The sequence below is a fragment of the Podarcis gaigeae genome, assembly GCF_964106915.1.
Source record: "Podarcis gaigeae genome assembly, chromosome: 9".
NCBI lineage: Eukaryota > Metazoa > Chordata > Lepidosauria > Squamata > Lacertidae > Podarcis > Podarcis gaigeae.
The window spans coordinates 65,175,583-65,200,659 of record NC_139685.1 but is presented as its reverse complement, the minus strand read 5'-3'; the positions used below and the strand labels follow the sequence as shown (position 1 = coordinate 65,200,659).

Sequence of the window (25,077 nt, the reverse complement as noted above, 5' to 3'; positions counted from 1 at the left end):
GCCAGGTAATGTGTCCAAAAGTACATATACTAGGGTAAATATAAAACACGTGTATTAGTGGAAATGATATACATGCATTCCATTAGGGGGATTTGGTTTGCAATAACGTGTGCATTTGGTAAAATTGCATATAGAGAAGTGTGTAATTTAGGGGTTGTTTTCAGGAAAACGCTGGTGAATTTTCACAAGGACTGTTAAAAAATAAATTTGCAAACTGAAGTGGAAGTATGGAGAGCTGAACTTAAGACTGGAAAAGCTAGAAACTGAGAGGAACCAAAATTGGCATATTCACCAAACCCTAGCCTTGAGGATTCAGCTCCCTTCACCCACATACCACTTTTGATTGAAAAATAATGTCCCAGTCCTGCTATTCATTCAGAGCACCGACTTTCCATGCAGAGGGTCCTGAGTTCAATCCATGGCATCTCTAGGTATGGCTGGGAGAGACCCCTGCCCAGTCAGTGCAAACAGCACTGTGCTAAATGGATAATGGTCTGACTCCTACATTCCCATGTAGGTGAACAGGGCAAACACATAGCTACAATGTGGCTACCTCCATCTCCTCTGCTTTGGCCGTGTGGATGGTCTTTTAAACCAGTGAACTGCCCTGAGGATCCCATTTCAGAATCAAGAGATGGGTTAAAAATATAATCAATAAATTGCCACCGTTGCAATTTCAACCCTCCTCCAGAGGCATTTCAGCCAACCTAAATTTTGATTCCCTTCTTTGTCTTCTTTTCCTTTTCCTTTAGTAACCCGCCGTCTCTTCTCCCAATGGATTTGCCACCAATATCAAGATGTCGCACCTTCACATCTGGTTCAGCGGACGAGAAATACAGCTGCTCCGTCTCTGAGCTCGTGGCAGCGCCAGGAGGCCTTGCGTCGCTTTTGAGCCAGCTTGAAAAACACGCCGATGAATATGAACCAGTAATGTCCCACTTTTCCTTCTCAGTAGTTTGAGGGGGGGTTGCGTGTTTTTTTAGGTTTGTGCAAACACGGCAAAACGCTACAGTTCACCCGGTTGCAGCCCAGTGGACTTTTGCGCCATCTGTGCCAATTTGCAGATCAGAACTCTACCCTACTTCGTTCTGTGTGGACTGTACCATGTTGTTTTATTTTTATTGAAATACTCTGCTGCTCCTGCTCTGGTCAGTTGGGACCTCCCCTACCCCATCGCAGATGCTTTTAGGTAAAAGTGAAAACACCAGGTGATCCAAACAGGGATGTTTCCTTGCCTATTGGATCTAAATTTCATATTTAAAAAGAAATGTCTGCAAGTAGATTTCAAACAGCCTCCAGGTACAATCTGCAGAAGCTATTTTTAGTGCGTCCGCTTAGAAACTGCCCAAAAAACACCTGTGACAAGAATACCTGACCTCAATTATCTCCTCCTTTGTGTCATGCTATCTTGAACTATCCTTGCGTATTGGGAACGAGTGGATCAGTCTATTTCTGTCTCATCTCAGTTTTGCACATATTCATTCATAGATCTTCTCCGTCCTGTTTCCACACATTAATCTGCAATTTTTTAAAGAATCCAATCAGAAACCCATATTTAAAAATATCGGTTGATGTTCACATTGATTAACATGACTAAGTTAGAGCCATTTGTTTCAATGGGTATTCTCTGATTAAAGACTAGTTGAATACAATCCATTTTGTCTCAATTTGCATATTTCTTTTTTTATATATATAAAATATTTATTAACATTTTCAGAAGTTTATATAACATAAAAATCACAAAAATCAAAAAGAAAAAAAAGAAAAAAGCATAAACAATAGACAAAAATACATACAAAAAACAAAAAACCACATGTATAACTTCATTCCCTTATGTTCATAAAACTTACTTTCCCGACCTCCTCATGCCTCTCCTTACTGCATTCCAATCTCTGATTGATTCTCTTCAGCAAATCCTTCCCTTAATTTCATTTGAATTTTTAAGCTTTCTTTTCATGTTACATATAATTACAGCTAGCAACCCCTTAAAATCAGAATCAACATCGTCTTAACAATCAACAATTTTACAGTATTTCTTAAGATAGTCTTTAAATTTCTTCCAATCTCCTTCCGCCGTCTCTTTCCCCTGGTCTCGGATTCTGCCAGTCATCTCTGCCAGTCCCATATAGTCTATAACTTTCATCTGCCATTCTTCCACCGTGGGTAGTTCTTCTGTCTTCCAATACTTTGCGATAAGTATTCTTGCTGCTGTTGAGGCATACATAAAAAATGTCCTATCCTTCTTTAACACCAACTGGTCGACCATACCCAGGAGAAAGGCCTCTGGTTTCTTTAAGAAGGTATATTTAAATACCTTTTTCATTTCATTATAAATCTTCTCCCAGAAAGCCTTAATCCTTGGGCACGTCCACCAAAGGTGAAAGAATGTACCTTCAATCTCTTTACATTTCCAACATTTATTGTCAGACAAGTGGTAAATTTTTGCAAGCTTGACTGGGGTCATGTACCACCTATAATCAATTTGCATATTTCTAAACATGCTTTATGCTTAAAATACAGTGGTACCTGGGGTTAAGTACTTAATTCGTTCCGGAGGTCCGTTCTTAACCAGAAACTGTTCTTAACCTGAAGCACCACTTTAGCTAATGGGCCTCCCGCTGCTGCCGCGCCACCGGAGCACGATTTCTGTTCTCATCCTGAAGCAAAGTTCTTAAACCGAGGTAATATTTATGGGTTAGCAGAGTCTGTAACCAGAAGCGTATGTAACCTGAAACGTATGTAACCTGAGGTACCACTGTATACTGTTTTTGAAATGCGGTAGAACGTTTTTGAGCCAACAACTGCATTGCAAAATTCAGAGGAAAATCTAAGGGAGAGTTATGTTCTGATCTGCACGTTAGTCCAGGAGGTGCAAATTGGTTTGTTCACAGAAATTGCAATCCTCAAATACCACCACACAGATAGATAACACATGCAGATCTATGTAGCTGTGTATGTGTATTGTGTTGCTAGTTCTTAGTCTGAAACGTTCTGAAAATGTGCTTCCTTCCAGGAGGTGGAGCTCCATGTAGTGCTGACTAAATCAGAGAAGGGTAGCCTTGGTTTCACTGTGACCAAAGGCAATGATAACGTTGGCTGTTACATCCATGACGTCGTTCAAGACCCTGCCAAAAGTGATGGGAGGTTACAACCTGGAGATCGACTGATCAAGGTGAGTTGGGATGAAGCAGAAGAAAAAGGACCGCTTGGTTTGTTTCCTGTTACGTTGCAAAACAAATCCACAAAGGGTGCAGAGGGTGGCAACACGAGAACAGTGGCTCCCCATTTGTGGACTACTCTCCCCAGGGAGACTCACCTGGCGCCTTCATTACATATCTTTAGGTGCCAGGCAAAAGCTTTCCTCTTGTTATTATGCTCTGTGTCTTTGAAGGGCATGGGACACAGGTGGCGCTGTGGGTTAAACCACAGAGCCTAGGACTTGCCAATCAGAAGGTCTGCGGTTCGAATCCCCGCGACGGGGTGAGCTCCCGTTGCTCTGTCCCTGCTCCTGCCAACCTAGCAGTTCGAAAGCACGTCAAAGTGCAAGTAGATAAATAGGTACCACTCCAGTGGGAAGGTAAACGGCGTTTCCGTGCACTGCTCTGATTCGCCAGAAGTGGCTTAGTCATGCTGGCCACATGACCCAGAAGCTGTACGCCGGCTCCCTCGGCCAATAAAGCGAGATGAGCACTGCAAGAGTCTGTCACAACTGGACCTAATGGTCAGGGGTCCCTTTACCTTTTATCTTTGAAGGGCAGTATATAAATTCAATAAATAAATAAAGTTAAAAGATAAAACTTGGGGGAAAGGCAAAACAGCAGCACTGAGGCTGTTGCTGCAGCAGACTAAAGATGTTTGCAGTGGGCTAAAGGATTTGCAGTGGCCGTGCATATAGCCTGGTCTGCTGGAGAAACATCTCAAACCTAAAAGTTTCCACGATAGCCTTGTTAGCTTATATTTAGCTACAGTGGATGTCAGTGCAAGAACAGTTTACTTAACGATAGCTTGTGACGGCCGCATTGGTTGTACACGTCCTTTCTAAGGGCATATCGCTGGTTCCTTTCAGAAGTATTATTCCAACAAGCAGTTAGACTTTCTCAAGGTGATTTGCCTCAATGCATTTTTGATGTTATCCTTCTGAGTGCTTGCTTTGATGTTGGTTTTTATTATGTATTATTTGGTGCTGTTACATACTATTTAGTGCTGTGCACCTTTTCTCTAATTTTGCTTCTTGCAAGTTCCTTTGAACGTGTTTTATGAGGAAAAAATGGGATATAAATTAACTGATTTTCACCGAGAAGATGCTAGTATCCAGTGACATAGCGTGGGGGGTGCAGGGGGGGCCAGCCGCACCGGGCGCAACATCTGGGGGTTAGGGGGCGCAAATCCACAGGTTAGGGGGCGCAAATCCACAGGTTAGGGGGCGCAAATTACTTGCCTTGCCCCGGGTGCTGACAACCCACGCTACGCCACTGCTAGTATCCTGATTCATACTGTTTGTAGTTCCCTCTTCCAAACTTCAGTGTTTGTATCTTGTAGTGTGTGTGTGTGTGTGTGTGTGTGTGTGTGATTACCTCACCTGAAGAGGTCCTTGTGCAAATCCCATGTGTTTTTGTAAACAGCTTTGAATCTACAATAAAGTGGTATATAAAATTTGTGCAATAAGTAAATAAATGAAATGTCTGCCCCCTCTCCCCCCCTCCCCAATCACCATGACAGGCATCTGAAGAAGTGTGCATGCATGCACACAAAAGCTTATACCAAGAACAAATTTAGTTGGTCTCTAAGGTGCTACTGGACAATTTTTTTATATATTTCAACCATGACAGGCATTAATAATAATAATAATAATATTAATAATAATTTATTATTTATACCCCGCCCATCTGGCTAGGTTTCCCCAGCCACTCTGGGCGGCTTCCAACTGAATATTAAAAACAATAACAGCATCAAACATTAAAAACTTCCCTAAACAATTGTCTTTTAAAAGTAAAATAATAGTGTCAGACAACCATTTCACTGTCTGGAAATGCTGCTTAGGTTGTTTAAATCATTGCCACCTCTCAGATCTCTCTCTTTCTTTGATCTTCATCTTCACAGGTTAATGATACAGATGTCACTAACATGAGCCACACAGATGCTGTCAGTTTCCTCCGAGCTGCTCCAAAAACAGTCAGGCTGGTGCTTGGGCGTGTTTTGGAGACACCCAAGTTTCTCATGCTGCCACATCTACTGCCTGACATTCACTTGACATGCCATAAAGAAGAACTGGGTAATCCAAACTTTCGTGGCATCTGCCCATCCGTCCTCTTCTGTTTGCAAAAGCAAAATATGTATGGTGCTATTTCTTTTCCCCTCCAGGCATCTCCCTTGCAGGTGGTCACGACAGCCTTTATCCAGTGTTATACATTAGCGATATCGCTCCAAAATCTGCCGCAGCCGTAGAAGGGACTCTTCGTGCCTTGGATGTCATCCATTACATTAATGGGATCAGCACCCAGGGCATGACTTTGAAAGAAGCAAAGAGGACGCTGGAGATGTCGCTTCCAACAGTGGTGTTGAAAGCAACAAGGTACTTCTTAGGAATGGCTAAATGCTGTACTCTTTATTTTCTTTATTCCTGCCTTCCTTCCATGATGCAGCTCAAGGTGGCCTACATGCAGTCTTCCTTCCAGGCACCTGACAAGAGCCCAGTCGGCTTAATTTCAGTAATGTACTGTAGATTCCAGCATATTCGGCAACCAGGCGTATAAGACGACCCCCCAAATTGGCAGCTGCCAATTTGAGGGGTCGACTTATACGCCAGTCTTATACACGGCGGCAGCAGTGGGCGACGGGCTCCGCGCCATTCCTAGCGTATAAGATGACCCCCGACTTTTTGGAGGATTTCCCGGGGTTAAAAAGTCGTCTTATACGCCAGAATCTATGGTACATATATTTTGGGCTCAGATTAAGACATGCTGAGGCCTTAAACTGTGTCACGTTTCAGAGGCCCCATAACACAATGCCCCTTTTTTGTAGTGCTAAGAGAAAAGAGTAACGAAAATAAGAATAACCAAGTTTCATATTTACATATGTACCAGAACATAGGCAAGGATGCAACTAGAAGCAAACCATCAAATTAAAGCATGTATATTGAAAGTTTTGGTCAATCCAGCACAGAGATCACATGTGATCTCTTCCCAGTTAATAATGTGGTGAAGAATTGCACGTCTTGAGTACAGACAGATTTCGGGTATATTTTGAACCGTTTGTACAAACTGTGCTTAAGAGTTTCTTATTTTCTCAGGGATGGCCATCCAGTGTTTCCAAGGTCCAAAGGCCCCGATAACTCAAGTCCAAGGTCAATAAAGCATAATGGTAAGGGCATAAATGTATACAAGTTTTACAAGTTGATTTCCTATTGTGCTGTGCATAGTTTCTCAAAAGTGGCAACAAGAGAATGGGCCTTTTCGGTGGTGGCTCCCTTGACTGTGGAATGCTCTGCTCAGAGAGGCTCACCTGGCGCCATCTTTAGGTTCACCTGGCGCCATCTTTACATGTCTTTAGGTGCCAGGCAAAAACATTCCTCTTTACCCAAGCCTATGGCTATTAAATAGTCTATGACTTGTGAAAATGTGGGGGAGAAGAGTGTTATTATGATGACTATTTTATTATTATTAGGCTGTCCATCAGTTTGCTATCTATTTTTATTATGTTTTTATCATTGATGCTCCGTAATGCGTTTTTAATGATGTACACCGACCAGTGGGATCTTCTGATAAAGGGTGGCATTTAAATTGAAATAATAATAATAATAATAATAATAATAATAATAGTAGTAGTAGTAGTAGTAGTAGCAGCAGCAACAACAACAACCTCAAAATTACATTTAAGAAAGATAATAACTTTTAATTGCAAGATGGCTAAATTTCAAGTTACAATTTGATACCTATTGGTTTGTTGGAAAATAACAAATCATGCAATTTCTACACTCTTCTCGTAGGTCATTTACTTGGAGACCCCTATGGCAAAGCAGAAATAGGACCTGAGGCATATGCACCAAAAGTAAGTAACTGAGAACAGTTACTCTCTCCCCTTGTTGCTGCAGCAGGAGGAATTGTGCTGCACAATGAAATGTTTGTGTTTTAAAGGGGAACAGCTTTGCGCAGGGCAAATTTACATCAGTGGTGATCTTGGCTGTTCACATGGTCTTCAGCTTGTCAACAGCTGGAGCTGGATCCAGCAGATTCCCTTCCCTTTGAAGAAAGGGTATTCTTCTGGCAGATGAAATCTGTTTCTGACAGAGGAAATTCCTTCTGCTAGTGGGAGAAAACCTTCCCACCCAGCATTTTTAACTGTTCAGTTATTAATGAATATTAAATACCCAGTATTTAAGCAGAAGTAGACATGAATCAGATAATGCCATTTACTGGATTTTTAAAAAATATTAGATTAGTCAAGTTTTGAAGTGCCTGGAAAAGTTTCTTTAAAATGTGCATGTTTGATGATATCAGACTAGCCTCCTTCCTCTGTCTTTCTGTAAGCCGATTCAATCAATTGTTTAGCGTTACCTAAAACTGCAGCTTCCCTCATTTCCTTGTACCATCCCTGCTTTTGAATTCAGAGAGAAACCATAGTCGACTCTTAGGCCTGAACTTGGCAGGTTTTGCCTGCAAACCAGAACTGGAAACCACTATCAAACCATGGTTTCCAATTCTGGTTTGTGGATATAGGCTGTGGTTTGTACCAATCACAGCTTGCCTAGTTCAGATGTTAATAGCAAACTATTTTTAATTGGTCAGTCAGCAAGTCAGGGTGGGTAATGGAGCATGTGATTGGAGAAAGGTTCCTTCGTGTAATGCCAAACCATGGTTTAGTGCTGTCTGAACCATGTCATACCTAGTTAGACGATGAGAGGGATTGAATCTGGGGTCTTCTGCAAGCTACACGTGTGCTCCAGCAGCGAGCTGCATACTTCCCTGAATCGTGGGGCCAAAACACCTAAATCCAAATTGCCAGCAATGCTTAAAGAGAAAACTGATTTATGATTCTTGGTTTTGTTAGGTTAATGGTGAAATGAACAACAGCCACTATCCGAAAGGGCCAGGGAATGTCACCGTATCTAAAGACGTTAGTAGTCAGGCCTCTGATTTTTCCAGCTACAGTAACAACTCAGGTAAGGATGGCAGAGTGGGACAGTTTTGTGTCTCTTACAAAAGCTTTTTAGGAGTGCACTGAAACAGTAAAATGAATGAGGGTGCTATGCCTAAGTATTCTAAGTTGTATTGTCCAGCTTCAGTATAATATTCTTGAACAATAATGTTGTTAGAACTGGATGCTATTAAACCAAGTCTTACTTAGTGTTGACCCGTTGAACTTACCGTATTTTTCGCTCCATAAGACACACTTTTTTCCTCTTAAAATCTAAGGGGAAATGTCTGTGCGTCTTATGGAGCGAATGTGTGGTCCCTGGGGCTGGGGGAACCTGGGCTTCCCCCGCCAGCCCCAACCTGCTCTTTGGGGCTGGGGGGGGGGGAGCTGGGCTTCCCCCACCACCAGCCCCACCAGCCCTGGGGAGGCTTCACACGGCTATCCCTGGCTTTTGCGGGAGGTGGGAGAAGGGACAGAGCATGGTTCTCTCACTTCCCCCACCTCCCGCAAAAGCCCCCAAGAGCCGTGCTCCCTTTAAAGAGCTGTGTGGAGTGTGTGTGTGGCTCATGAAAGGGAGCGCTGAGCAGAGCCTGGGATGCATACAGGTTCTGCTCAGCGCTCCCTTTAAATAATATTTTTTTCCTTGAATTACCCCCCAAAAAAGTAGGTGCACCTCATGGTCAGGTGTGCCTTATGCAACGAAAAATGCAGTAATCAGTATGGCTGTTAAGTCCGTGATTTTCAATGGGTTTACCACCCAAAGTGCTGTCCGGGTATACATGGTGTTTTGCTGTGAACAGGCCTCTTCCTCAATGAGCTTTCGATATAGATTTCCAGATTACACCAGAGGAAGGGTGTGAGAAACATGGAGAAATAGAGACAAGGGTAAATTAGATGAACGCAAGCAATGGTAGCTGAGTAAACTTGCGTAGATCACACAGTCCTATCATGATTTCCTTCTTTTCCAAGGAAGTGGAGGGGAGATTGAGTCTGCTTGTTTCTTTTTCAAGGATTACCTAGCACTGAGAAACAAGAAGAGATTATCTAAAAATTGTACTGCCTTTCAGCAAGGGGAGTGGGGCTTTGCAACTCCACATGTTCCCCATTTTCTTCTCCCTGGCAGCAACAGCTATGTGACATTGTTTTATTTAAAGCAGAGGTGCAAGACGATGATTCTTATGATGTGGACGATCACAACGAAGTCATTCAGTACCTTTTAGATGTTGTAGATGAAGAAGCCCAGAACCTGCTAAACCGTAGTAACGCTGCATCTGGGAACCACCTGCCAGGTACAGTCAAGTGAGCCATCGGTGAAAAAAATCCCACTAATAAAAGACCGTTCCAGAGTGGATGTACTTCACAAGATTGAATTTTATTAGGCCTGCAACTCATTTCTTACTAGGTCGTCGCTATCTGTGATGCAAATGCCTTGTTAGTGCTAATTCGGTCTGCACGCTCATTAACTTCCAGGGAAGCTTTCTCATCCAGAAGTTGCTGATAAGCATTGCTTAACCGTTGGCAAAATCGTTGATCTTTAACAGTTGCAGAGTTCTGTCTGATGTAGTTTCAGGCTCAAAGCTGGAGGCTTCCATTTCAGGGTATCTTGGAAAATAAACACCAGTGTGTTGTGTATTTGAAATGTTTGTGTGAGTCTTGCTAAACCGCAACATTTTTTTCCCTTGAGAGAAGGGGCTTTTTGGTGGTGGTGCCTCAGTTGTGATGATGAGTCATGGACTGGCCAGATGCAGAGGATTGGTGGGAGGCACCAGCTAGGGAACCCCCAAGGAAACCCCCAGGGGAAGAAGGCTCGGAGCCAGGGGATTGGTGGTGGGACGATGATGAGGGAGAAGAGGGAGCAGGCTGGGAGGAAGAGGTTGTGGCGATCACACAGGGTCCCTGGACGTTTCACCGTCTATTGATCCCTGTGCCACCACTTTATTTCTTGCTGCCACCATCCAGGCCCTACCTGGTACAATACTGAGTCCAGTCAGGGTTAAATTGGAACATAAACATTTGTTGATTTATTGCAGTTTAACAAGCGTGTGGTTTCATAAATGGTATCGGTCAATTACAATCATGGGGTGCCTATCCAGACCTATAACTTCCACTACCTGTTCTCACTCACTAAACCACCTCTCAGATATTGACTTGTCTTCCTAGCTCCTAACTGTTCCTGACTCAACTTATTTCGCTACCCTAACTCAACCTACCCACAGACTCTATCCCAATTCACTCCCACTCCGACCAACCACCCAATGAACTCCCCTTCACACACACCCCAGAGCTGGTTTTATAGTCCCTCTGACTCCACTCCCCTGGGTTCTGATTGGGTAACCTGTTTAACTATTTCACCTCCAGCACTCTCATATGTTAACGTCACATAGGTGTCAGAGTGCTCGTGTGTGTGTGTGCGCGCGCACACTCAGGCCAACATCTGGTGACAGCAAACAAGCAGAAAAACTAACGAAGCATAATGAAAGTATAAAAGGCTCAGAAATAGGAAAGTCAGAAATAGATCCCTTCACCAAAGTTGGTAGCTTATTTCCCTTCAAATGATTTGCTGAAGAAATAAGTGGTTCCTTTAGTGTCTGTGTTTCATCTGCTGATAGTTGTTTCCTACCCTTAATTATTGTGCTTTGCAATACTATTCGGATAGCTAAGCATTTAAGGAGCAGCAGCTGGACCTTTTCCAAGTTAGCCTCATGGATGTAGTAAGGAATTCTTCTTTTTTCTGGCAGGTCTCCTGTGTCTTTTATTAATTGTGTGGCAGGCAGATGTTCAACCTGGGGAAATCTCCAGCAGCACCCTGCCCTCCCCCACAGCCCTAGCCTTGTTAAATAGTGGCACACACTTGCATTTAGTGAGTGATTAAAGCCTATCGGTCCTGATCATTTGTGGTTTTCTTTTTTCTTATTTTTTGACGCCATGTTTCTCTCCCAGTAGAGGCAAATGGGAAACTTGCAGAAGAGAAATCAGAAGACACAGACTGTGATGGGTCATCGTTGCCTGACGATTTCCCAGAGGTAAAATAAATATGGTAGCAGGATTTTTTTTATTAAAAAATTGCACTGGTTTTATATGTGTAATTGTTGTATATATGCAGCTATTTTTAATAGTTTTCACTTTTTTATTTTTGCTTTGTCTGTAATTGTTTTATTTGTTTTCATAATTGTATATTTTACCTCCCCCTGGGACCTTACGGTAAAGGGCAGCTTAAAAAAGAAAATATAAATGATTAAAATTGTGCAACCTAATCTGCTGATATGTGATTGAAAGCCATCCAAAATATTGACTGTCTGGCAATTCGCAGAGTATTATCAACGTCTTTGGCGGATGTTGTGGTTGTCAGCACAAAATGGTGGCTGTAGGCAGCAAAAAGAAAGAGGTGACACTATTCTATATTCTCCCATTGCAAAGAAAAGAACTGAATAGAATAAGGCACAGATTTTTTTGCATAAAAGTTTTCTACCTTGCTAGTTCCCTGCTATGTAATTATAATTTATTTTACAAATGTTCTGGTTTTCTCCTTAGCCACCCCAAATAAATGGCTGTGAAGAGTATTGTAGTAACAAAAGGATTTCTGAAAGGTGAGGTTTTTTTTAAAAAAAAATGGAGATATACACAAGGCCAGTCCTCCTTAATTTGGCTCATATTTACTGGTTTTGATAGCTCGAAAAATTGAAATAAAAATACCGTGTGATAATATAGTCTTAGCCACACTTAGTGATATACTTGAAATGGGTGTTTCTTGCTGTTGCATGGAACCCAACAGCTTGGGCTCCATCTACACTGTGCATTTAAAGCAGCATCATACCACTTTATAAACAGGCATGACATCCTCCAAAGGGTCATGGGAACTATAGTTAGTTAATGTTTCCGAAAGATTTAGGTAAAGGTAAAGGGACCCCGGACCGTTAGGTCCAGTCATGGCCGACTCTGGGGTTGCGGTGCTCATCTCGCTTTATTGGCCAAGGGAGCCGGCGTACAGCTTCCGGGTCATGTGGCCAGCATGACTAAGCCGCTTCTGGTGAACCAGAGCAGTGCACAGAAACGCCATTTACCTTCCCGCCAGAGTGGTACCTATTTATCTACTTGCACTTTGACGTGCTTTTGAATTGCTAGGTTGGCAGGAGCAGGGACCGAGCAACGGGAGCTCACCCCATCGCAGGGATTCGAACCGCCGACCTGATCGGCAAGTCCTAGGCTCTGTGGTTTAACCCACAGCACCACCCGCATCCCTTTTTCTGAAAGGTGTTAGGAGAACCCTATTCCTCTCACAGAGCTACAGTTCTCAGAGTGGTTTAATGATCAGTTCCTCTCCCCAGGAAACTCTGGAAATTTTAGCGCTGTGTGGGGGTAGACAGGTCTTCTAACAAATCTCAGAAGAAGCCTTAACAAGCTGCAGTTCCCAGAATTCTTTGTGGGAAGCCACCCAGTGTATAGTGTGGGTGAGGCCGTATATAATGGGCACATGTTTCCATGTTCCATTCCATATTTCATGTGGCATGCCGTGAAGGTCAGGCTTCCTTTGCCTTCTGCAGATTATGCTTCGTTTTCTGTGCCCTCGTAGAATGTCGAATAAGATGGCCATAAAAACGCAAATGGAAACTACCTTCCTCACATGAATCATACTAAGAATTGGCATATATAATCTAATTAAGTTGGTAATTCCTACTTTCATTTGAACTTCCATTGCGTGGAACGTTTTGTTTCTCAAGATAATTTTTTGTCCTTTGTGGTGGGGGAATGCAGACACAGTTTTGAGTCTTTTTAAGGAAATGTTTGTATTTTTAAGATTACCCCAGCGGCCTCTGGTGGGTCAGGGAGACGACGATGAGATTACCTGGGGAAGTGATGAGTTACCGATTGAATCAATAAACCAGCAGCAGTCTGTTAAAGGTAAGCAATCAAAGAGAGAGGGGCCAATTCGCAATATTTTTGGTCTTCTGCAGATTACCTGTTTATTCAGTATTCATTCTGATTTGCTTCCACATAGTTTATACAGAGGTTAGATTTTGTCCCATCTTTATTAAACAATTGTTCTGACTCTTATACGGGGCGGTTATAGAACAGCGATGTCCTTGCTGGGTGCTTTCTGTCAATCATTCAGTCACCCCACACTTATCCTGTCACTTCCCTTATCACAAAGACCTGGCTTTCTTTAAAAAGTGGGTTGTTGTTATTATGATGATTAATTAAATTTGTATTTATAATTAAATTTGTATTTATAATTAAATTCCTCTGAAGATCACAGGGTGGTGCGCAACATAAAAATACAAAATGAGAACATAAAGTACAAAATAAAACAACAACAAACCAATAACCTGCCCCCCCTTCCCACAAACACATTTAAAAGGCCATGGAATGTTCAATCAGCAGAAGGCCTAGTTATAGAAAAACATTTTCGCTTGGCAACAGGCAGGCTTCCTTAGGGAGAGCATTCAACAAATAGGGAGCCACCACAGAAAAGGCAGGGGACGCAGGTGGTGCTGTGATCTAAACCACAGAGCCTAGGACTTGCTGATCAGAAGGTTGGCGGTTTGAATCCCTGCGACGGGGTGAGCTCCCGTTGCTTGGTCCCTGCTCCTGCCAACCTAGCAGTTCGAAAGCACACAGTGCAAGTAGATAAATAGGTACCACTCCGGTGGGAAGATAAATGGCGTTTCTGTGCACAGCTCTGGTTCGCCAGAAGCAGCATAGTCATGCTGGCCACATGGCCCGGAAGCTGTATGCCAGCTCCCTCAGCCAGTAAAGCGAGATGAGCGCCGCAACCCCAGCGTCATCCGCGACTGGACCTAACGGTCAGGGGTCCCTTTACTTTTACCTTACAGAAATGGTCTGTTCTCATGTTGACACAAAGAAAGGCCTCACATGATGACCACAGGGTCTGGGATGGTTCATATGGGGAGAGGCAGTCCTGAGCTGTTTAAGGCTTTATAGGTCAAAACTAGCACTTTGAATTGGGCCCAGAAACTGATTGGCAGCCAGTGCACTAGGCCAGGATTGTGTTGCATACTCAAGACATCTTACTCCGGAGAGCAACTCTGGCTGCTGAATCTCTGCACCTGCTGAAGTTTCCAAACTGTCTTTCAAGGCAGCCCCACATATAATACGTTGCAGTAATCTAACCGCTAATCTCCAGGCGTTTGACTAATTAAACAATCTATAGCCTTTTAAACTGGGAGGAGTTATTGTTTTTGTTTGTTATCATGGTATGTATTTTTTGTGTTTTTTGTATATTGCGAACCGCGCTGTGACCTTCGGATGAAGGGGCAGTATAGAAATTTAATAAATAATAATAATAAAAATAAATAAATAAATAAATAAATAAATAAATTAAAATAAAATAAAATAAAATAAAATAAAATAAAATAAAATAAAATAAAATAAAATAAAATAAAATAAAATACATAGCTACCCCCAAATAATCCTGGAAACTGGAGCTCAGCTCCCACAGCACTCTTCACAAACACGGTTCTTGGGAACCTTTGGGGTAAAACATGTGATTTTAAAACACGATGTGCTTGTCTCTTCAAGAACTGCCCCTCAACCGCTCAGCACCAGTGTTTGAGCTGTAAGACTACGGCTTACAAACCAATCTACCTTGTCTGCAAAACGCAGCGAATTTGCCTGGCATACAGGGTCTTAACTGTACTCATTGTGCAAGGAACGCTAACAATGCAGATGGTTATTTATTAGTTTCTGTTAAATTTGAGCCGACGTTCACAAAAATCTCAGAAAAGCGCTGTCGGTAGCAACCTTTGAAGCACCAAGCATGGAGGGATAATGAGAAACGGGGGGTTGTTTACCACCCAAGTTATATACGGGGAGCCTTTACAAAAGCAATAATCATGATATGTTTTCATCAGCCGCTGACAACTTGAAAGTGGCACGTGCTGCCAGGCAGACAACTGCTGCTATATTTCATGGGGTGGCAGCATAAGACTGGATTTAGGTGGATTTTTATAGGCGCTCATAAATCCCACCTCCTTCCCGTGCCAGATTGCCCTTTAGTCACCGACGAAGAGCTTGCCGCACTTCCGATCGTCCAAGTCCTTCCTTCGGGCAAATATACAGGGTCCAAATTGAAGTCAACTATCCGGATGCTGCGAGGTCTATTGGAACAAGGCATCCCTTCAAAAGAGATTGAGGTGAGTCTACACACTCTTGCGCTGTGGACACAATCCTAAGAGTTGGAAGGAACCCCAAAGGATTCTCAAGTTCAACCCCCTGCAAGGCAAGAATCTCAACTAAAGCATCCATGACAGATGGCCACCCAACCTCTGCTTGGAAACCTCCTGTTCAAGAGAACCCACAATCCCCCCGGGGAGACTACCCCACTGTCAAACAGCTCTTAGCATCAGAAAGTTCTTCCTGAGGTTTAGGAGGAATCGCCTTTCTTGTGACTTGAAGCCATTGGTTCAGGCTTTCTCCATCTTCCATGTGACAGCCCCTGAGGGACAGCTGTCATGTCTCTTCTCGGAATATGAGAGGAGATAACATGGGAATGCAAACAGGTCTGCTTCACTCACCTCTGATTCTCAGTGGACATTTCCCCTCCGAAAACTCAGGTCGTTTGTTTTTGTTTTATTCCCCTACATTCTTACATGTTTTCTTACACGCACACCATAAAAACTAATCTGCTTACACATACTTTAACCCTGGTTCAGTCTGGTAGTTTTTTTAAAAAAATAAAAATTCATGTACATGTATTGTTAAATGATGTTAGTCAACTACACGTCTCATTACAGAATCTTCAAGACCTAAAGCCTTTGGATCAGTGTTTGGTGGGCCAAACAAAGGAAAACAGGAAGAAGAATAGATATAAGAACATACTGCCTTGTGAGTCCTGATTTCCAAAAGGCCATTTGCGGTTTAATTTGTCTCTCTATCCTTTCCTGAAGGGTTTCCGAAGGACCCTCAGCTCGGTAACTGTGCATGAATTCTCTGTGCTAGGAGATAATCTGTATTGATTGTGTCATTAGAGGTGCGATGGATGTTCCGCAAGGTGGGATTTGGTGAACTGAGGATTAAAGGGAAAGTGAGTGAGTAGGTTGGCTCCTTTGCGGCATGTGGGCCTCGGATCAGTGGCAGGCAAGCCAAAATGGTTACCCAACCAGCTAAAACACGGTACACCAGCCCTGCATAAATAGTAGCCCACCTGACACTTGATAAATATCTTGTTTCACTTCCTGCTTGGGGTTTGGTACCCTTTCTTTCCCCCCGCTTTTTCTCATCCATAGAGGATGGTGGCTTAGTGGGTCAAAATCTGCTTGGTCACTTTCAAGAGCCGTAGTTTGATATCGGCTGGGGGGATATTTTGAATTAAGAAAGCTTCTCTAGGGCTGGAGAAGTGCCAAATTGGAAAGCTGTGTTTAAGCACCAAGACAACAATTCTGTGGGACGTACCAAGGCAGCTACGTGAACCAGAAATATTGCTGCCCTCATTATATCCAGTTTGCCCCTGGGGTGCAAGCCCTGCGTACCTAGTATTAGGTGTTTGGGTGCTAACGGCGTTCTGTTTGAAACCGTAAGTGCCAAGCAAACTCTCTTGAGACTGAATCCCATGCAGCCTATTTCCTGAGAGCAGTTAATATGTGCCACTATATTCAGATGTATTTAAAAGATCTCACTTGAGCCAATGCCCCCTTTAAGAAAAGGACTCCCAAAGAAAACATAAGGCTAGGTCACTGTGACACATGCACGGACTGTACAGCAAATAATTTAGTATTCTGTCCTGGTTATCACGCTGCATCCACTAACCTTTACCCAGTGTCCGTTCTGCTTGGGCAGAGCTTACACACTATCTCACTGTTCTGTTGCTCACCCTCTATATTCATTTCCCAAGAGATACTTAATGGGAAAGGCAAGTTCCAGAAATGCAGAGCTCCATCAAATTTCCCAATAGAAAACAGTACGGTGTTACAGATTGCAGTATATTGAGACATTTATTTTCCGGGATGTGATTCCTGCTTGTATGAAGGGGTGTTAGGATCATTGCCCTCTTATGCACAAAATGTATGAAAATCCTCATCAAAATAACGAGCTTCAGATTCAAGAGATCCAAGATCTGAAGCCACCTCCTAGGAAGGTTCTTGAAGTTCTTCCTGAAGTACTATAGCCTCAAGTTACTAATAAGGAACTGCAGATGTGTACTTGAAAAATGTTGGTTTTTCTGCATGTGGTGTATTTGGCTGGGGCCAAGCCAACAGGGGCTGGTACTCTCTATCATGCCCCACTTGAGAGCTTCTCAGGGCTGTCCAGTTAGCTATTGCTGGAGACAAGAGTGCAGGATTCAGTAGAGCTGACCTTTGGCTTGACCTTGCGAGCCATTTCTTACATCGTTCTTCACCATTTCCCCAATGCACTTTATTCTGACTCGCATCTAGGAGGCAGCTTCAGAACTGACAGAGAAGAGGAGAAAGCAGGTGTGTGAATCTGACTTGAGTGTGCAGTTTTCATGCATGTAAATGTCCCAAGGGGGGGGGGGAGAGAACATTGCCCTCACCCCTGCAGTGAGCTATTAAGTGACCTATCTCCATATTTGGAGTTCGAGCCCTCACTGCTGAGAAGATGCACATGCCTTTCCGACTACACTAGGAAGGAACTTCCACACCTGCTTTCCCACATTTTTTAGCATTGCGTCCACAGCTGTGCCAAGGCATTTTGAAGAAGCTATGAAATAATGTGACTTCATGTTGTTGTGTTTGAGGTTATGCTGTGAGCCTTTGGCATAGCTCACTAGTCTCTGTACTGTGACTAAGCCTATGCATATGTAACTGAAATAATTATTCTTCCCATGTTTACACCTCCCTCCCCTGTTGTCCGTCCCCCCACCGTGTCAAATTAAAGATTGTAGACTCTTGTGGACAGAGTCCTGTTCTGTTGAACATCCTAAAACTTCATGCAAATAGATGTCATAGCAGTAGCAATAAGAGCAGCGATGATAAAACACCTTTTTAATTCCTGGTTCTTCTGTTTCTGGAATTGCAGACGACACCACAAGGGTACCCCTGGGGGCCGAAGGTGGCTACATCAATGCCAGTTTTATCCGGATGCTGGTGGGGAGTAAGGAATATGTTTATATTGCTTGCCAAGGACCCCTCCCCACCACAGTGGCGGACTTCTGGCAAATGGCTTGGGAGCAGAACTGCACTCTCGTTGCCATGATGACCCAGGAAGTAGAAGGCGAAAAGGTCAAATGTCAAAGGTACTGGCCTGACGTCCTCGGAAAAACCACGATGATCAGCGATAAGCTCCGTCTTGCTCTGGTGAGGCTGCAGCAGCTTAAAGGCTTTGTCATTCGAGTTATGGAGCTAGAGGATATTCAGGTAAGGGAACAGGGTGTCACACTTTGCAGAATGGCTTTGTGGGAGAGGGGAGCTGAGAAGTCGGGGTGTGTGCCAGGTGCAGATTTGCTGTTTCAGTTTTTTCCTAGTATTATTTATTGAACATGTTAGTCACGTGTCACCCAAAGGTCTCCACAGCAAAGAAAACATATACTACATAATACCACGAGGGAAAGGGAATATAATAAGTTACCGTAATATTCATGTAACATAATGTCCATGGAAAAACAAACAAACAAAAACTCCAGCTGTGTAAATAGTAGTGAACAACATTAACAATACTCAAATAGAGGAGGGAGAAAGCTCTACATGAGATAGCTGCCTGTTGGGTTTTCGAAAAGTGGCAGCTTTTTGCATTTGCTTAGAGACTTGTTACTCTTCACAGAAGCCTCAATTCTTGCTCTTTCTGGGGGTTTTTTGTTTTAATTTAAAATCTAGACTGGCGAACTCCGGCGTATTTTCCACCTAAACTTTACTGCCTGGCCAGATCATGACACACCTTCCCAGCCAGATGATTTGCTCACCTTCATATCCTACATGAGGCACATCCACAAATCAGGGCCGATCATCACTCATTGCAGCGCAGGCATTGGACGATCAGGGACGCTTATTTGCATAGACGTGGTGTTGGGACTGATCAGCCAGGATCTTGAGGTGAGTGACTATCCATTCTCCTTCCTACAGTTATTTGGCTAGCTTGCTTATTTTGCATCCACCGTTCTTCTAATGCAATGGGTACGAAAGATACAACATCCCCATGGGAAGTATAGTTTCAATTTTGATATATACTCAGAGAATTCACAGGTTAACTACCATAGGTGGCATTTTCTTCTGAGCTTTTAATGTTTCAATTAGATTCGCTGTGGGTGAAACCACAGAGCCTAGGACTTGTCGGTCAGAAGGTTGGCGGTTCGAATCCCCGCAACTGGGTGAGCTCCCGTTGCTCGGTCCCTGCTCCTGCCAACCTAGCAGTTTGAAAGCATGTAGATAAATAGGTACCGCTGCAGTGGGAAGCTAAACGGCATTTCCGCGCACTCTGGTTTCTTTCACAGTGTTCTGTTGCGCCAGAAGCGGTTTAGTCATGCTGGCCACATGACCCAGAAAGCTATCTGTGAACAAACACCGGTTCCCTTGGCCTGAAAGCGATATGAGTGCCGCAACCCCATAGTCGCCTTTGACTGGACTTACTGTCCAGGGGTCCTTTGCCTTTTACCTTTACTGGCTTCTGCCAAACATCTGCAAAGAGCAGGGCGAACGGGCAGCTTACAGCGGAGAAGCAGCAAATGGGAAGGGGGATTCTTAATCATTCCCCCACCTGCAGATGTTCACCTGCAATCACCTGCCCCACCCCAGGGTTACTGGCACATTTCTGCATTATTGCATTGGAAGGCGGCTATTTAGAGTGCCCTATTCTGGGCTGAAGGAGCAGCACATTGGGGCACATAAAAGCAGGCCAGTTGCCACAGCACCATGGAGAGTTCCAAGTGAGGAACTTGCTCCAAAAAGGACTGAGGCCTTTGCCTTCAGTCCACCTCTCCTGTGTTGGAGAACTGCAAACTCTTAAAGGGCCAACCCTTTGGTTTGAAGGCAGACGCTTCCTGTTTGCTCCATAGCCCTCCTGCCTAGTGTATTCCTTGGACCAATCTGCTGGCAAGGCATTGTGGGAGGCTCTTAGTTCTTCAGGGGATGGTGAGGATCACAGCTCTAGTTCTATAGACTGATGATTTGGAGATCTAACTCAGCAGCTTCCTGCCAGCCCAGCCAGCCCTTGATCACCACTGACTGCCTCAGAGTCAGAAACCTAATGGAACTTCTCATTAGGGTCCCTGTAGCCATTGATTCAGTGCCTTGCTCACTGTTTAGAGTCTGGGGTCATGGCAAAGAAGGGGTTTCTGTGGAGGTTAAGCATCCACCTGCCACTGCCCTGTTGCAAATCTCCCCCCTCGCCCTAGAGGTGTTTTGCAAAGGCCCAGAGCCAAGACTGCTGCTGAACATGTACAGGCTGCCTTGGAGACAGAGTTTCTTAAGAGTGCTGGGAACTGTAACTCTGTGAGAGATAAGCACCCGTTCCTAAGATCCTATGGGGAAAGCCATGTACTGTAAATGAGGTTTATTTGTATGTCGTGTGCGCAGTCCTCGTTTTAGCCCTTGCACTGTTGCACTCTTCTAGAACACTTCAGCAGGTTCCTTTTCAGACCAGTGGTGCCTAACAGCTTCTCCTCTTTTTCCTCTGCCAGTTTGACATCTCTGACGTGGTGCGCACAATGCGCTTGCAGAGGCACGGCATGGTGCAAACGGAGGTACGTGTGTCCTAACTCAGTTTCGCTTCTGGTTTCTTTGGGAGCTTTTCTCCCACGTATCCCTCTGAACGGCAGATCAAAGAGCAGGAAGGCGAGGAAATTTCAAAATTTCAAAACAAGGAACTTTGATACACTGCATATTTCTGCAGGCAGGTTTGGCACCTACGAGTGCATTTGCACTTTTGCAGGTGCTGTGTGTAATCTGAGCCATTTAATCCGTGAGACCAGAACGTGGAGGGAATTAGGGATCACGATGCATTCGTAAGGCCCAAGTTCTGTCCTTAGCATCGCTGCTTGAAGGATTTGGAGTAGTGATGCTGGAAACAGCTTCCACCAAAGTAACTGGAGAGCTGTTGATGCAGCTTGTTAGAATAGACAGTCTTGGACTGGCTGTTTTGCAAGTGGGATTCAATTGCATACCAGCCAGTTTTGTTTTTTTCCAATCTAAGCATTCTTGTGCAACAAAACCAGTTTTTTAAAGAAACAACCAGGTAAGGAAAGTGACAAAAAAAGCATGATGTGAGATGAAATGACGTTACAGGGAACCAGGCAGAGGGCCTTCTCGGTGGTGGCGCCCGCCCTGTGGAGCACCCTCCCTTCAGATGTGAAGGAAATAAGCAGCCATCTTATCTTTAAAAGACATCTGAAGGCAGCCCTATTTAGGGAAGTTTTTAATATTTAATGCTGTGTTGTTTTTAACACTCGATTGGAAGCCGCCCAGAGTGGCTGGGGAAACTCAGCCAGATGGGCAGGGTATAAATATATTATTATTATTATTATTATTATTATTATTATTATTATTATGACAGTCAATTGATAGGAAGTTGTATAGCCTTCATGCAGACAAATCCAGATGGATGCTCAGTAACAGTCATGCAAACAAATCAGAATGAACACACCATAAAGAGATTGGCTGGAAATGACTTCAGTTGAAGGAAGATCCTTATCCAGTCATCTACGCAGGAAATTCCTTGAGAACAGAGCATAAAGCACCCAGGGTCATGAAAACAACTTCAGGTGGCTGTGAAAACAACCTTTCTGAATGAAGCCTTGGAGAGCCAATGCTAATTCATTTAGACCAGGAGTCACCAGCCTTTTGGGGTTCTAAGAAAATGTTGTGGGTGGGCACCACAAAAATATATGTATCCATTTCATGGGGTGGGGAGGGGACTGTTGATGGACAAGCCCCCCCCCAATAGAAAAATCAGCAAAGCACCTACAAAGGTACCTCCCAAAAAAACAACAGGCAAACAAAGAGCAGACAGTATCCCAACCCCAAAAAGAAAACTCCTGCAACCAGCAAAACCAGAAGACCAAAAATTGGAAGCAGGCCCCTGCAGGTACCTGTGGGTAATGTGGGGGTTTGGGGTCCCTGTTACTAGGCCACATGGACAGAGGAACATAGAAGCAGAGTCAGCTGTGTTATAATGAGTCACAGTATTAGTACATCTAGCTGAGCATTGGTTACTCTGATGAACAGCTCTCCAGCGTGTCAAACGGGTCTTTACTAGCCCTTCCTGGAGACACAAGGGAGTGAACTTGTTCTACAGTTGAGCTAGGTCCCTCTCCTCAAATAGCTTCCATACAAAATGACATAAGGCCTTCATGGTCCCTATTCTCTTGGTTTGGGCCCATTAGCAGGGCACTGACTGAACAAAGCAGGTTCCTATTTGTTGTTGTTGGTTTTTTGCACTAGATTAATAATGCTGGTCTTGCAGTGTTCCCCTCGAGCAGAATGGATGGTTGGCGACAGGCAAGGGGGGCGGACTGCGGGGGCGGATTTGTGACTTCAGCCCTCTTCCAAACAGCCTTGCAGAATTGCCCTGGAGGTTGTGAGAATGGACCCAGTTAAAGGCTCTACGCCAGTGTAATCTGTGGGGTGAAAGATTAGGATGCAGCTGTGTTTAAGTGGACTCTATTACAGCTGCTTTGTTGCAGTTCAGAATTGGTGTTCCCATGAGTTTACACGCCGTTTCCTCCTTTTGCAGGACCAGTACGTTTTCTGCTATCAAGTTATCCTGTACGTCCTAAAACGGCTCCAAGCAGAAGAAAAGCCAAGAAGCAACTAAGCTGTTACAAGTCAAATATGCATTTAAGGGGGGAAAATGAGGTTCTTGAATAATTTGGGCATATCTACACTACAGAGTTAAAACAAGTTAAATGTCTGTGTGATGTCTCCCTAAGGGAACAGTAGTTTGGTGACAGACTTGAGACCGGGATACTCAGCGCCCTCATCAAACTACAAGTCCCAATAATTCTTTGGGGGGAAGCCATGGCAGTTAAATTGGTGTGAAACCAGTACGTGTGTGTGTGTGTGTGTGTGTGTGTGTGTGTGTGTGTGTGTGAATGTAGTGTAGCTGTGCCCTAGGTGAGCTCTGCCAATAGGATTCCAGTTCCAATCTCGATCGAGTACCACTATAACTCCCTCTTTTTTTCAACAGGTTGGGGGGGGCTTTGTGCGCCATATATATTTAATAACACTGCAATTTTTTTGCAGCTTTTTCGAACTATGATAAGCAATTTACACATTTTTTAAAAAGGAAAAAAAAAACTGCTTCCTATTTTTAAAGAAGTATTACGTTTTCTCTCCCTCCCAACTATTTTATAGTATATTTCTGATGCAAGGGATGGGCGGTTGGGAAATGAAAACAGTATTTTATCCTGGTGGTCTTTCTTACTGGTAATTTTTTATTAGTCTGTTTTTAAGTGTTTTGTTTATAGCAGAGCAGTCTTTTTCCCCCAGCATTTTTAATACAGTAGAGCTTTTTATAGAAAATACTTGAAATCAGTATTTAAGCTTTACAGAACAACTTAACTAGCATAAGGAAAAATAGCAAACGTTTACTGTATTACACAATGTTTACTTTATATAGAGTCTTGTGTATATATTTATATACTTTTACAAAAAAAAGTTCAATTATCAGATGTCTAAGCTTATAACTGCTGGGACGTCTCCACAGTGTAAATAAAACACTTTTAAAAGAGAGTTCATTTTCATACGTCTTCTGTCAATTTGACCTGTTTTTCTCTTCAGTCTCAGATCCTTCTTGCTTTGATCAAGTTTTGGGTGGGGTGGCATCAGACCTTACAGGCCGCCCGTGCCTAGATGACACTCTGTTCCCTTTTATGGCTTTGCCCCACGGAAGCTGACCTGATAAATATGCAATCTAACTAACTCTGACTGTTAACCTTCCCAAGTTTTTCTGCGTCTGAAGCCAAAATGTCTGAACAAGCAAACAAAGCATGAAAAACTTGGAGAAACCTACAGAGAGAACTAACCAGCCTAGGAAAAATGCTGGAAGTGACCTTTTAAATGGCATGTTTTTCGTTAATCATAACTGTGAAAGGAATCATTGCACACTCTGGCTTGTGGGAACCATAATACAGTGGTACCTCGGGTTACATATGCTTCAGGTTACAGACTCCGCTAACCCAGAAATAGTACCTCGGGTTAAGAACTTTGCTTCAGGATGAGAACAGAAATCGCTCCGGCGGCGCAGCAGCAGGAGGAGGAGGCCCCATTAGCTAAAGTGGTGCTTCAGGTTAAGAACTGTTTCAGGTTAAGAACGAACCTCTGGAACGAATTAAGTACTTAACCCGAGGTACCACTTATATATGTGTGTGTGTGTGTGTGTGTGTGTGTGTGTTACTCTTTGATGAGGCATCAAATTGACATCCTGGACACTTAAACAAAAGGACAGGGCTTGATAGATGCATTCATGTGCCTATGTAGTAGTGCAGATCTTGTTACGGATATGTACACAACATCCATTTAAATCACGTAACTACCCTGGGTGCAAGAATCCTGGAAACTGTAGTTTGTTAAGGGTGCTAGGAGTTGTGGTGGACTTGTAAAAGGGTAAAAGAGTATTGGGAAATAATCCATAATGAATTGAAAAAAACATTTAAAAGTACTTTCCCCAAAAAACAGAGTCCTTTCTGTTGGGGACAATTCAGACTGAAATCCCCAGGTGTCAAAAAAGGTTATTTATGTATGCCACTACTGTGGCCTGTGTTTTGTTAGCCCCAAAATGGAAAACGTGCGCGGTTACAACCAATGAAGGGTGGCAACTTAAGTTGACAGAATATGTGCAGCTTGCAGACTTAACATATAGAATAAGAGAACAAGAAGAATATACATTTAGAGAAGATTGGAAAATGTTTATTGAATATATGGGAAATAACTGTACAGCTGAAAACAGTGGCAACATTAAGATAAATTCAACAGCGTAAATAAGTTGTGATGGATGTAATAATGGAATACTGATTGATATAGTTTTCTGTGAAATATGCAG

The 25,077-nt window shown here is 43.4% G+C and overlaps 1 protein-coding gene across 11 annotated transcripts in view; it reads left to right on the top strand.

Annotated features, from left to right (window-relative positions):
- Nucleotides 1-23,768, top strand: part of PTPN13 (protein tyrosine phosphatase non-receptor type 13) — a 158,937-nt gene extending 135,169 nt beyond the window's left edge. For 6 of the 11 annotated variants that reach the window (XM_083756222.1, XM_083756217.1, XM_083756221.1 and 3 more), the window contains 17 exons: nucleotides 753-927; nucleotides 3,014-3,172; nucleotides 5,101-5,272; nucleotides 5,362-5,572; nucleotides 6,290-6,360; nucleotides 6,986-7,047; nucleotides 8,047-8,158; nucleotides 9,291-9,422; nucleotides 11,077-11,156; nucleotides 11,665-11,720; nucleotides 12,929-13,032; nucleotides 15,136-15,284; nucleotides 15,885-15,975; nucleotides 18,127-18,464; nucleotides 18,921-19,136; nucleotides 20,720-20,782; nucleotides 22,771-23,768. In XM_083756222.1, the coding sequence (XP_083612348.1) occupies nucleotides 753-927; nucleotides 3,014-3,172; nucleotides 5,101-5,272; nucleotides 5,362-5,572; nucleotides 6,290-6,360; nucleotides 6,986-7,047; nucleotides 8,047-8,158; nucleotides 9,291-9,422; nucleotides 11,077-11,156; nucleotides 11,665-11,720; nucleotides 12,929-13,032; nucleotides 15,136-15,284; nucleotides 15,885-15,975; nucleotides 18,127-18,464; nucleotides 18,921-19,136; nucleotides 20,720-20,782; nucleotides 22,771-22,851 (2,272 nt within the window). In that variant the 3' untranslated portion in view covers nucleotides 22,852-23,768. Of the gene's footprint in view, nucleotides 1-752; nucleotides 928-3,013; nucleotides 3,173-5,100; nucleotides 5,273-5,361; nucleotides 5,573-6,289; nucleotides 6,361-6,985; nucleotides 7,048-8,046; nucleotides 8,159-9,287; nucleotides 9,423-11,073; nucleotides 11,157-11,664; nucleotides 11,721-12,928; nucleotides 13,033-15,135; nucleotides 15,285-15,884; nucleotides 15,976-18,126; nucleotides 18,465-18,920; nucleotides 19,137-20,719; nucleotides 20,783-22,770 lie in introns of all 11 variants that reach the window. The other 5 variants (XM_083756219.1, XM_083756216.1, XM_083756223.1 and 2 more) reach the window with 2 other exon arrangements.
- The last annotated feature ends 1,309 nt before the right edge of the window (nucleotides 23,769-25,077 follow it).